General features: G+C 39.4%; 1 protein-coding gene and 1 pseudogene across 1 annotated transcript; one reads left to right on the top strand and one right to left on the bottom strand.

The window, feature by feature from the left end:
* Positions 1-257: 257 nt before the first annotated feature.
* LOC122647947 (F-box/FBD/LRR-repeat protein At1g13570-like) lies at positions 258-1,373 on the top strand. Its single transcript, XM_043841237.1, has 2 exons — positions 258-1,091; positions 1,188-1,373. The coding sequence occupies exons 1-2, from the start codon at positions 258-260 to the stop codon at positions 1,371-1,373; spliced, it is 1,020 nt and encodes a 339-aa protein (XP_043697172.1).
* A 5,928-nt stretch (positions 1,374-7,301) lies between these two features.
* LOC122647948 lies at positions 7,302-7,935 on the bottom strand (annotated as a pseudogene).
* Positions 7,936-13,406: the final 5,471 nt, after the last annotated feature.

The following is a 13,406-nucleotide window of genomic DNA, read 5'->3' on the forward strand; positions in this document are numbered from 1 at the left end:
AATGGAAAAGGTTTTAAAGAAAGAGTTTTAGATTCTTCTTAAGCATGCATGCAATTGTAAGCAATCCGTTCATTAGGTTTGCTTAGCATTCCTTTTGTTCTCATAGGTGTTTGAATCTACTTCTCATCCCTTGTGAGGAAACTGATGAGCATTTATAGATGATCATATGTGTTGATGAGTTTGATCTGCTAACGTAGTCTATTTTGGACGTCAGAAGCAACTAAGAGCACAACTTGCAAACGTCATCCCTTTCAAAGATGAAGAGGGGTCCAAGTTTACATGGAGATCAAATCAATGATATGCCTCCAAACATCATAGAAAACATCCTTTCCCGTTTGTCTATAAGGGAAGCCGTGAGAACATGCATATTATCGAAATGGTGGAGGTATAATTGGGTTACTCTTCCACAACTTATATTCGATTGTTCCCTTGGAGATGATTTGATAAACCAAAATGACAAGCTTGCAAGATTTATTGATGGAGTTCTCTCGCTTCATAGAGTCCCAATCTGCAAGTTCAAGATCTCTCATTTGTGTATTCCAAATTCCCCTGATATAATAGATGAGTGGATGCTATGCCTATCAAGAAATTATATGCAGAAATTAATCCATTGTCCGCAGCCCATGTATGAGCGTTATGACTTACTATCATCTCTCTACTCTTGTGAAAAACTGACTCATTTGGAACTCAGTTTTTGCACACTTGGACATCCACCAATGTTTGCATGCTTTGAGTACCTCCGGAGCCTTTCTCTATATAAAGTTGACTGTGTCGGCTTCACATTTGAGGAACTGATTTCCAAGTGCCCAATACTTGAGAGATTGATGATAGACGGGTTTATAGGTTCCACTGACCTAGTTATTTATGCTCCTAAGCTGCAAGAGTTAGTTGTTGATGGTTTTTGCAAGGTTATGCAAAATATTTGCTTCAAGAACACCCCACTTCTAGCATATGTATCTCTTAATTTGCAATGTTTTGGTTTCCAAGGAGTACTTATGAATCATAAGCAGGACGGAATTTCCCGTTTGATGAAGGTTTTTGGAAGTCTTGTTGGTCTTCAGATGCTTTCTGTGGGTGGGAATTTTCTAAAAGTAAGATGATTTCATGAATATGATTTAGTGCATTTCCCTTTATTCATTTAAATACATTTTCAGACACCTATTTCTTGCATGTTCTTTTATGTGTAGTTCTTTGCTGTGGATTTGATACCCAAGAGGCTTTCAAATACTTTTTATCATCTAAAGAAATTGGACCTGGAAATCTGCTTTAATGATATGCATATGATCTCAGCGGGACTCTGCTTGATTAGAAGCGCTCCCAACTTGCACAAACTCCAAATTGATGTGAGTTATCTTATACCTACAAATGCTTAATTTTTAAGTCAGCAACTGAATCATTTTAGTGGAAATATATCAAACACAGCTATGCAAAATGCCACCATTTTCCCACAACATAAACAATTCCATCATATATCTAAGGCTACATTTGGTATGATTTATATTTCAATTTGGGATTAATTTCATGAAATAGCCAACAAATATATTTTTGGTCAAAAATTGAAATTGTTTTGGTTGTATCAGCATTAAATATTTCAAGAATAAAAAAAATCCATTTGGGTATGCTAGCGGTATACCGTATGCTTGCACCCTATCTGTCTATCTCCCTCTTCCTCCCTTTGAGGGGTAAGGAAGTCATTTCAAAGGGTGGAAGAGAAAGTGACTCATAGGGTGCTAGCATACGATATATCCCTAGCATACCTATCCTTCTCCCTATCAATTTATTGAGAAGGAAGGAAAATAATTACAACAGCAAGGCAGCCAAGCTAAGCCACAAAAAACCAATAGGCTTGGAAGGCACTACAAATCAAACCAAACCAAAAGCAAAAGTAGTATGAACAACAATGATCAGCCCCTAATATCAACTTACGAAGGGCTTATGCCCCTCGATCTAGATAGGATGGAGTCCCCATTTCTAAACAAGGTAGATGTTCGTAGGGGATTGGCTTCTCATAGGAGTAATAGCTCTACACTTATCCTCTACATCCGCATTGATGTCTCTAATCATGCAAGGCAGCGTCTTTGTCTTATTTAAATGGAAGTTTCTCTCCTTCCAAATGTGGGCAATCATAGAGTAGAACGGCAGTTTTGTAATACACCAAATAGGATCTCCCCTAATGGTATTTCTAGTCCAAATGGATTTTAAAAGGATAGTACCCAAAGATCTTCAAGAAGGAGAAGAAAGACTCATAATATTTCTCAAAATCATTTTAGTAAAGGAGCACTCAAAGAAGAAGAGGTCCCTACTCTCTGAACCCTCCCAACAGAAGCTTCAAAAGAGAGCAACCAATATTATACGCTTTCGGAGCTGATCCTTAGATAAAGGGAGACCATCCACCAAACATCTCCATGATGTTGCCGAGTGCCTGGGAATATAAGACCTAAACCATATTGAAGATGCCCATTCCACCTCTAGGGCTAGACACCTCACAATGTTCCAAGATGATTTAGTGGAGAATAACCTGATGAAGAAGCCGACCAAATGACTGAGCCCTTCCCCAAGTCATTGCATCTGTTGATACTGCTAAGCTGCCCCCAAACCAAGCTAAGATTTGATGAAGTGGGAGGACTATGGCTCCATCTACCATAAAAAAGAATGGATTGTACCCCTGCCAATCTATTAGTGTTTGCATCATAACAAATGCGATCATTTAATCTGTTGAGAAGAACCCTTGCATGGTGCCAAGGGTCCAGCCAAACCAGAGTAGAGGCACCATTCCCAACTATGTGATGAACATAAGGTTCAACAAGATAATGATACCTCAAAATCTTCCACCAAACTTAGTAACAATTATTTCCTGGTTGAACCATCGAAATGGAGTATTTTCAGATATCTATGCTTGTCCACTTCACCCAAAGAGAATCTTTTTTGGAGGCCACCCATCAAACTTCCTAGGGGTGTCAATACCCAACCCGAACCGGTGAAACGGGCCCAAACCAGCCCGGACCACACCGGACCGAACTCTTAATGGTTTGGTTCGGTTTGTGGATCCATAAAGGCAAACGGTTTGGTTTGGTTTGGGCTAGCCCGACGGTGCACCGGTAGCCCGAACCGTTAGGCCCGAACCCAAACCGAACCGACCTAACCCGATAAATGAGTAAATCACTAGCCCCCTAAATGTGTTGTGATAGTTTCTCACTTTATCTCATATCCTTTGTTAGTGATTACCCAACCAATTGTATCCATAGGCCATAGGACATAGGATACAAAGATGCATTGTATTTGAAATATTTTATGTACTTAAAAGAGAAAGAGAAGAAAAATTAGCACTAACCGGACCTTACTAGTTATATAAAACCGGTACCAAACCGAATCCAAACCGATATCAACCCGTTATCATAAACCGAAACCGACACGAAACCAAACTGCACCGAAACCGAAACCGGCCCGAACCGAAACCGGCCCGAACCGGCCCGTTGACACCCCTAAAACTTCCTTTAAAATTCCAGTTACATTCATATCTTTAGTACGCCTTCCCCAAGAACTCCTTCCTTTTCCAGCTTACAAATATCATCCCAAGCAATGTAATGAATTTTCTTCTCCAAAGACAGCCCTGACCATAAGAAATTATAAAATATCGAGTCCAACTTCTTGGTCACATGCGTAGGTAACTCAAATAAACCTTACCAATAAATGTAACCTCCTTTGAGAACAGAGATAATAACCTGTACAGGACCAACAAAAGAAAGGAATCTAGACTTCCAATATGGACAAAACCTCCTTAGAAATAGTAAAAAGGTAAGGGGAAGGTGGATCCCCTTGTCCAATTCCCCTTCCTCCAACACAGAATACTATAGGGATCCCATTCACTAGAACAGAAAACATTGAGTTGTCACACACTGTTTCACCCATTAAACAAATCTAAGTGGAAACTCCATCAAGTCCATCATATGGAAAAGGTAGCACCACCTCAACGAGTCAAACGCTTTGTGGAGGTATAGCTTGAGGATGGTCACAGGAAAAGAATTCTTTAGAGTGATTCCCCTAACCACATCACGAAAAACTAGGATGTTGTTTGCAATTAACCTCCCCTTAATAAATGCATTGATTAGGGGAGATAAGGAGGCCAAACACCTTTTGGATCCTATTGGCCACAATCTTTGAAATGAACTTCTAAAGTAAATTACAGAAGGCAATAGGCCTATAGCCACCAAACCCCATAAGATTATTAGACTTAGGAATGAGAAAAATAAAAGTATAGTACACTGACCTAGGCATGAAGGAATGGTTAAAAAACCATTACCATTGGATTGCTGCAATAAGGTACAATGCAACAATGCTTCAAACGGACTTTGATGCATGCCCAAACTTGGATCCCAAACCGAGCCAGGATCAAGCTTCAAATCAGTTCAAACTAGGCCACATCGTCAAGGCCGATTCACCCTTACCATATGGATTTGGCTTCTAGAAGAAACCCCATGTGTCTACATTAGTATGAACACAACCAGCTGCAAGTGGAAGCTAACTCAACATTCTACATGGCTAGAAATCTTTGGCAAGGAAGCCTATCTTCCCCTCAACTAATTTCTATAGAGATAGCTTCCCTATTTTTAGGAGGAGTTTGCTATTCTTTTTTAAACCAAGTTAGCGCAAGCAAAAGAGATCGCATTTCCTATTAATTTTTAAAGTCCTTTGTATACAATCTTAACTATTTTGGAAGGACACAACTCTTGTCCTATTTTTGGAATGAAGCTAGCACCATGCATAGGACGAATTTCACAAGGAAACAGCCTAACTGCCATCCATGCAACGTAGTGGGACCATTTTGTGGAACATCCATGCTTGGATGATTTGAGGAGGGATAGAGAGAGATGGATGATTTTGAAGGAAGGCAGCCATGCCTTAGTTGAATTCTACAAGTTCCACACCTTCTTTAATTTGATTTTATTTATTTTAGTATTTCTTAATTGTCAAAGAGCCTAGCTAAAATTAGGATTTCTTTTATTATTTAATTATCTTCTTATTTTGTGATATAATTTGCAAGTAATCTTAGTTGTGGGATTTAATAGGCTTGGATATTAAATTTAGGCTTTGGATTCTTATAAAAGGTAAGAGCTTTTCTCATTAAGATAGTTAATGGAAGATTTGAATAAAGTTGAGACTTACTCTTTTTGAACTCAAGAGAGTTTGCCTGCAAAATGTTGGGGCCTTGTTCGATGGATCAACTCAGTGACATACCTGTGCATTCTTGATTCTCCTGATCCATAGCTTCCATCAGGCTGCTGCAAGAGGTATTAGAGCCTTAAAGGAGAATGAGAGACTGTAACGGTGCCAATTACAAGAACCTTTGCTCGTTCAGCAAGAACTTGCTGAATTACACCTTGGGAATGAACTTTTGTGTGCTCAGCAAGAACTCGCCAAATTATGCCTCGAGAATGAACGTTTGAAAAATGCTTCATCCTCGTTCGAGTTCGAATGAGGAGGTATCTATTGCTTTCTTTGTCTTCATCTTAAAAGAGTCAAAAAATTTATTCAAATGAGGAGTACTCATTGACATATATCCTCCAATTGAACTCCAAAAATATGGGATATGAGCTTTAATGACAATGAACTAGAAATTACCAGTTTATCTTCATAAGTAGACATCGAAGACGATGATGAACCAGTTATTACAAGTTCAGCTTCCAAAGTTGACATTGAAGGCAATTGAATAGTTAACCAGGTTGGTTTGAACAACCCCCTAGTCTTCGACGAGTACCAAGATGAGTACGTCGATGAACACATCGGTTTTGAAAGTCTTGAACATGATTGTGCTCAGAAGCACAATACGGTGAGCCAGCAATATTTAATGTAAGTGACTATTTCCATTGCAACGAAATAGTCTCAATGACCATCGATCTTCCCCTTGAGAAGATCACCACACAGTTCTTTGATTTGGTTCCATCATGTGTATCAATTTCTGTTTTTTAAGATTTCTTTGCTAAGGAAACGCTAAATATGAAACCATATTGAGATCCATATTTGGAGCTATTGCAACTGTGCCACTTTCTTTATTTATTTGCTAACAATGTAGCGGAAAAGATGAATATAGACATGTTCTAGTGGATCAACATTGCCAGTATATATGATGATCCATAATTTGTTGTTATTTCTTTCCCGTCTCAACTTCAATTTGTTCACTGTATAAGCATCAACAACAAGTCATATTTTAATCCCTCATTTAGTTGAGCCATGAACATATCAATTGCTATCGCCATTAAATCCGAAGTTGAGTTGAAAATCCTGTTATATTCAATTGAAGATATCACCAATGACTTCTGTTAGTTTCCATTCGACCCCAGTGGGCAACAAGCATCATTGATCAAGGCAAGAGTTCAAGGACAAAATCTTTTTCAACCTAGAGGGTATGATGCATGCCCAGACTTGCATCCCAAACCAAGCCAAGATCAAGCTTAAGATCGATTCAGACTAGGCCACATCATCAAGGCCGATTCACCCCTTGCAATGTGGATTTGGCTTCTAGAAGAAACCCCACGTATCTACTTCACTGTGAACATAACCAGCCACAAGTGGAAGCTAATTCAGCATTTTACTAATCCAGAAGCCTCCCTTCCCCTCAACCGATTCTATAGAGATAACTTCCCTATTAGGGGCAAGGAAGGCTCCCTTCCCCTAAACCGATTATATAGAGAGAACTTCCCTATGAGAACCTCAACCGAGATCAATACTTTCCTTTTTTTGAGGAGTTTTTTATTATTTTGGAAACCAAGTTAGGGCAATCAAAAGCGATCTTATTTCCTATTAATTTGAAAAGTTTGTAGTACACAATCTTATCTATTGTGGAAGGAAATAAATTTTTGCTCAAGGTTAACAAGATTTTAAATTATGGAAATTTATGTCTACCACCCTTGGGATTTCAAACAATTACGTCTACCACCCCTGGGATTTCAAAAATTACATCTACCCCTGAGTACTAACTCTATTAGTTTTGGAAGGAAATGACAATTTTGCCCTTTCTTATATATAAATAAACCCACCCCACCCCACCCTTGTTACCGCTGCATACCTACTTGAAGCAATAAGGGTTGGGACCTGACGACCTTCCATTGTTGCGCCGAAGGACGTTGCAGGCATCTCCAAGGAGTTCCTCTCTTCTTTTATTTTTTTCTCTTGTCCTCTCCTCTTTGTCCCATCCATCCCCTACTTATAAATACAGTGATCTTGGAGATTAACTCAAACTCTTGACCTCACTCTCAATATTCAGTTGAAAAATCATCCAAACCCAAATCTAGAAACCACAAGGCTCAAAGCTTGCTAGTAATGTTAATATTATGAACTTTCGATGATTTGGGACTTGTATCTTTGGGGACAACTATAATAAGAACACCATTTTCTACTTGAGCTTTTATCTGATAAACCTTCACATTCTCTGGCAACACAATTTCTCTAGAGAACTCTCCCTTCAAATTCCCTTTCTCAGCTATGTGCCAAACTGCATCTTTCCCAACTGATTCCTCTTTTGTTCCTTCTCCTCTTATCTGCAGAACATTCCCATCTTCTACTTGAACCTTTATGTCATCCTTCCCGAATTCTACTCAAACAGAATCATCAAGTTCAATCAAATAAAACACAACCCATGAAAACCCACAACGTCAATTAGCGGAAAATAAAGAGAATTTGATGAATTTGAAGGTACCTCGGATGTTGATCTTATAAATGTTGGCAGTGGGAGTTTCAAGCCATTCCATAAGGGCTAGTGATCCGGAGTTCCAGACCACTGTTGAAAGATTGGAGGGCTCCAGAAGAAGCGCCTCAATGGGTCTCCCAAAAAATTCTCCGCCATTATTGATATATAAAGACTAAACTAAAGAGGAGATTCTTCTCGACCTGCTGCAATCACGTACCTTGCTGACACGATAAGTTCTGTACTGCCTTCTCTGAGTTTTATAATTTTAGCTGAGACTATAAGTTCTACAAGCATCTCAAGTCCAACTTGTAGGTGATCCCCAAAGGTGATGGTGGGAGCTTGGTGAAATGTTTGTGTGAGTTCGAGAAGGTGAATGGAGATGTTCCTTATCCACGGAGACGTGAGAGAGAGAGAGAGAGAGAGAGAGAGAGATGATGTTTCAAACATATGGGAGTAAATATGTAAAAGCACTTTCATTAAGGGTATTATGGGCATTCAGTTAATAATTGGGCGATGACATCATCACTTAACTGTTCTCATCTAACGGTAGGGGTACTTTTGTATGAACCTTTCAAAATATAGGGGAAGTTTATGAAATAGATGAAATCCTAGGGGTGGTAGACGTAATTGTTTGAAAACACAGCGGTGGTAGATGTAAATTTCCCTTTAAATTAAGATTTAAAAAATGTACAGATGTTTTACGTCCAGGCATGTCTAGATTAATACAAGAAACACAAAGGATAAGGATACACAAACCCTACAAAAAACTCCATTGGGAACAACTCGCACTAACTAAAACAATATCTTCCCTGACCCGTAAAATCATCCAATAAAAACTCCCTCACATATCAGGGGAAGCTGCAAACCAATTGATAAGACTCTTTTCTTTTTGTCACTAGCTAGCTAGGTAATCCGCAATAGGATTCACTTCCCTAAAGCAATGAGAAATTTTCATTGGATTCAATTCAAGAAAATAGCAAAGGCAATCCAATCCTGCTTAACAAACCGTGGATGGAATTAGAGTAAATAGCGCTTGTTACTGTTGCCGAATCAAACTCTATCCATATTTTGGACACCCCCAAGAGTTTAGCTCTTCTAATACCTTGAACTACTACCTCAAACTTATCCACACAATTAGTTTTTACTCCAATGAACACGCTGAAGGCTGAGTTAGTAACATACTGCCCATCTCTGATAGTTCCACCCACCCCAGCTCTACCTGGGTTACCATTAGAACAACCATCTACATTCCGTTTGACCCATCCCCTACACAAAAAAACCTCCCTGATAATTAGCATCAGGTTAGGGACAATAGAAATTTTCAGCCTTCTTGCATAGGTCAAACTTTGGGAATTACATACTAGAGAAGTGAAAGAACTTGCTAGCTCCTTAACAGGACCATCATACTGAGGGAGTTACTAATTATTCTTGATGTCCCCTCAAACTTCCTTTCGTTATATTCCACCCATAGAACATAAGGAACCAAGACAACACCATTTAACCAAGCATCGGACATGAAAACCATCTTGGCCTGCCTTTTCCACCATACATTTAGTTCTTCAAAAGAACCAGGGGAGGGCCAATAAAAACCAAAATAATCCAGAAACCCACGCCATACTTGTTTTGAGTATTCACACTCAAAAAATAGATGGAAAATGGTCTTAGATGCATTATATCAGAGCTCATAATGAGAAACTGTCTGCACACCCTTCAACCTAAGTGACTCATCAGTTGGAATTTTCCTATAAAAATCTCCAAGCAAAGCATGAATATTAGGGAAGAAGGAATTTATTCCAAACCACTCCATACAAGACCACCCTTGGATTTCTCCTTCTTTTTTCCTCCCACCCCGAAAGTATAGAGAATTTCCCGAAAAATGTTAAATTACAAAAGCACTGGTCCTCAATAGTAGGAGATGGGTAAATATTTGATTTGTCCAAAGAAAAATATCAACAAGGAATGTAGAAGATACCTATGGGAAATTCCAAGACGACTTAACAATGAAGTCCACCACCTTCGTGGATTTATCTTTAAATAAATCTAAGTGAAGCCCTGATGCCTCAACTATTGGCTCATCCCTAGCCATCGATCCTTCCAATATTTTTATCGAAATGCCATTTCCAATAACCCATCTCTCATGTTGCTGAATCACAGGCCACACCTTTTTTTATTATCAGGCCAAATAGATGAGGATTTGTAATAATTCTTTAGGGACCCATCAACATTGACAAATCTGGCTCTAAAGAAGTTGCTAACCATAGAAGAATCATGCTTTATAGACTAAGCAAGCTTGCATAATAGAGCCGTATTGATATCCCAAAGTCTTTGAATGCCAAGGCCCTCCCTTTGACCTTTGGCTTGCAGAACACATCATATTTGACTGCCATAGCCTTGCGAACCTCAACATTACCCAACCAGATGTATTGTTCCATTAATATCACCAAAAATATAGGCCACCAGTACACCAAGAAATTATGAATTAGGATGCTTAGAATGTATGACCTTACAAACTCTACCCTACTAGCGAAGGAAAGATGCTTTCTTTGCCACCTGAAAGCTGCTTCTTGAATTTATCCATAACGGGCATCATAACTTCCTTGGTGACCCAGCCTTTAAAAATCTCCACGCCCAAATATATGGTTGGAAATTTGCATTTGAGGATGTTAAACAACTCCGAGATATGCTGCCCCCTAGGGGGCTAATGGAGCCATAGAACAATTTACTTTTTTCCAAGTTGATCTTTTGGCTAAAGAAGTTTTGATATTTCTCTTGAAAATCTCCTAGCACCGGCACATACCTAAAAGAGCCATTTAAAAAATAAAAACATTATTAATGAAAAGGAGATGTCTAGGGGTTAGAGAATCCCTTGGACCTCTCAAAGGCTTGATCTTGTTTTCCTCCACCATCTTCCTGAGAATTGTACACAACACCTCTTGGGTAATAATAAACAACAAGCAAGAGAGGGGATCTCCTTGATTCAAACCCCTTTCAACTCCATAGAAACTCACATGGCCACCATTAACAAGAACAGAGATGGGAGCAAAGATTAGAAGCTGCTGCAACCAGGAAATCCAATGGATACTAAAGCCAAACCTCTCTAAAAAACATTGAAAATGAAGCTCCAGTATAACGTGTCATAGGCTTTCTACACATCAAACTTCGGCCTTATCCCACCAACTCTCATAGATTTATGCATTAAATTATCAACATCGAGGCCAAGCTGATATTGGAAAATATAACCTTGCGTTTTTTAAAAGCTCCCTGCTCCTCGGATATCAACATAGGTTGAAGGACAATAAGCCTATTTGCTATGATTTTTTATAGAACTTTGCGGATAAAATTGCACATTCGTATGGGGCAAAATTTAAACTAAGAGACAACACATTCAACCTTTGGAATCAAGGTAATAAAGCAATTATTGATGCCCCTAAGAATAATTCCCTTTTAAAAAAAAATTCCTAACTGACCTACAGACATCAACAACAATTATATCCCAACAATGTCTATAAAACGCACCTGAAAAACCGTCTGGCCTAGGAGAGCTGTCCGGATCAAGGTCCCATACCGCCTTCTTGATCTCCTCATTCCCAGGGATCTCATCCAACCCAGCTTTGTCCGCATCACTAAGGACTGAAGGAATAACATCAAGCAAATCTGGGTACTTCACTAATGGGACAGATTAATGAATCTGCTCATAAACGTCGCTGACATACCGCTCAATTCCATCCAAATCTTCAATAGCCATATTCCTTTTTAAGGCAGTGAGTATGATTTTTTTTTCTCCTAATCATGGTTGATAGGTGATGAAATTTGGAGTTTCTCATTGTTATTCAAAGCATTCAGATATGTTGTTTTTGCATCAATCTCCTTTCCCAACAAAACCTCATTTTCACCAATTGTGTCCATAGCTTCTTGTACAACTTCTCAAGCTGTCTTTGCATCTTTTAGAGTAGTATCAAAGTGAAAGAATTCAGAATGAGCCCAAACCATCAAAAGTGGTTTGAGGTGCTTCAACTTCTAGACAACAAATAGAGGAGAACCTACGATAGGGAGCGACCACGAATCCATGACAACGTCCATGAAACTGGACCACTCCATCGAAAACTTATCTAGTCTAAAAGGGCAGTTCTTCAGTTTACCAGAAGCCTCAGAAACAATAAGCAAAGGGAAATGGTTGGAAGCAATACGCTACAGCACCCTTTGATGACAAGTTTTGGAAAAATTCAACCACTCCGAGTTACAGAAACTCCGGTCCAAAATAGCAACCACATGTCCATTACGCCGATTATTTGACCAAGAGAACCTCCGTCCTAGGGAAGGGATTACCAATAAAGCACATGAATCAACCATGGCAGCAAATTCCATAGCAGAACCCATCGAAAAAGCAGCTAGGGCCTCTCTTCTCGGTTGATACCAACGTAGTGTTGAAATCTCCAACAACAAATCATGGGGCTGAGACAACATTCAAGCTTCCCAAATCCAGCCAAAGATTCCTATGACCAGCTCTGAGGTTGCAAGCATGCACCACAATGATAAAAACATGACAACCATTCCAAACAACAATTAAAGATAACTGTTGACCAGACTCAAAAATAATACTTGGCCATCCCAACCCAGACTTCCAAACGACCCATAGATTAGGGATTTTCCCCGGTCTGTTATTATGGATAACATCTGTAGTGTAGCCCTTTATATTAAAAAAAATTGAAGGGAAGCTACTAACCTCCACCTTTGGTTCCACAATGCAAACCACATCTGGACAATGCTCCAATAATAGAGATGAAAGATGCATCCGAGCAAATAATTTTTTAATGCCCCTGATATTCCAGATACCTTCATGGAAAAACTTTAGATTTTGAGGCAAAACTATCAGACCAATTGCGGCCAGCCTTGTCCACTTCTTGATTTTTCTTTCCCCTGCATTGCTTTGGCTGCACTTGTGCATCCTCCTCCGCTGCTTGGGCTGCTCTATCAATGTCTGACACATCGGGAGAATGCACCCCAATATTCCTAGCCCGAAGAGAAGTAGGGAGAATAGTGTCAATAATCTGGGACTCCCTGTTATCAAGCACCACCTCAAGTTGCACCTCATTACCAGGCAGGGTCGACCTGGTATTTACCATAGAAACACCATGTTGTTGATGGATGGAATTAAGTCGACCCATTTGAGATCCTGCCTGAACTAACCCGCATCCAAGTCCACGAGATTGAGAAACCCCTTGACCCGACCCACTCCCAGATCCATTAAAATGTGAAGCATTTTGGCCCGAATCCCCCTTGTGTCTAATTTCTACATTCAACATACGCCCGAAGGAGATATCTCTTATCTTATTTTTGGAATGAAGCTAGCACCATGCATAGGATGAATTTCACAAGGAAACAACCTAGCCACCATCCATGCCATATAGACAAGCTTGGGATGACTTTGTGGAGGATACACGCTTGGATGATTTGAGGAGAGAGAGAGAATGATGTAGGTGCACTGACTTGGATTGACCCAAATCCATTTGGGTATCCATATGATGATGAACCGGATCCAACTGGGTCTTCGGGTTCAGCAGGATTTAATTTCTTTATTTGTTAGGGTTAGTGGTAGAGTCCTTTCCAAACTTTAATTTTTAGGTTAAATAAAGATAGAGTTGATTTAATATTTTATTTCAATTAGGAGTCTTTATGTTTAATTACAGTTTTAGATTAGGGGTCTTTATTTTTTCTCTTTAAA

Source organism: Telopea speciosissima, unplaced genomic scaffold, assembly GCF_018873765.1.
Source record: "Telopea speciosissima isolate NSW1024214 ecotype Mountain lineage unplaced genomic scaffold, Tspe_v1 Tspe_v1.0297, whole genome shotgun sequence".
Classification (NCBI taxonomy): Eukaryota; Viridiplantae; Streptophyta; class Magnoliopsida; order Proteales; family Proteaceae; genus Telopea; species Telopea speciosissima.

Coding starts and splice junctions, on each gene's coding strand:
- LOC122647947 (XM_043841237.1), top strand. CDS start 258: ATGAAGAGGGGTCCAAGTTTACATGGAGATCAAATCAATGATATGCCT. Junction 1,092..1,187: donor TGGGTGGGAATTTTCTAAAA/GTAAGATGATTT, acceptor TTTTATGTGTAG/TTCTTTGCTGTGGATTTGAT.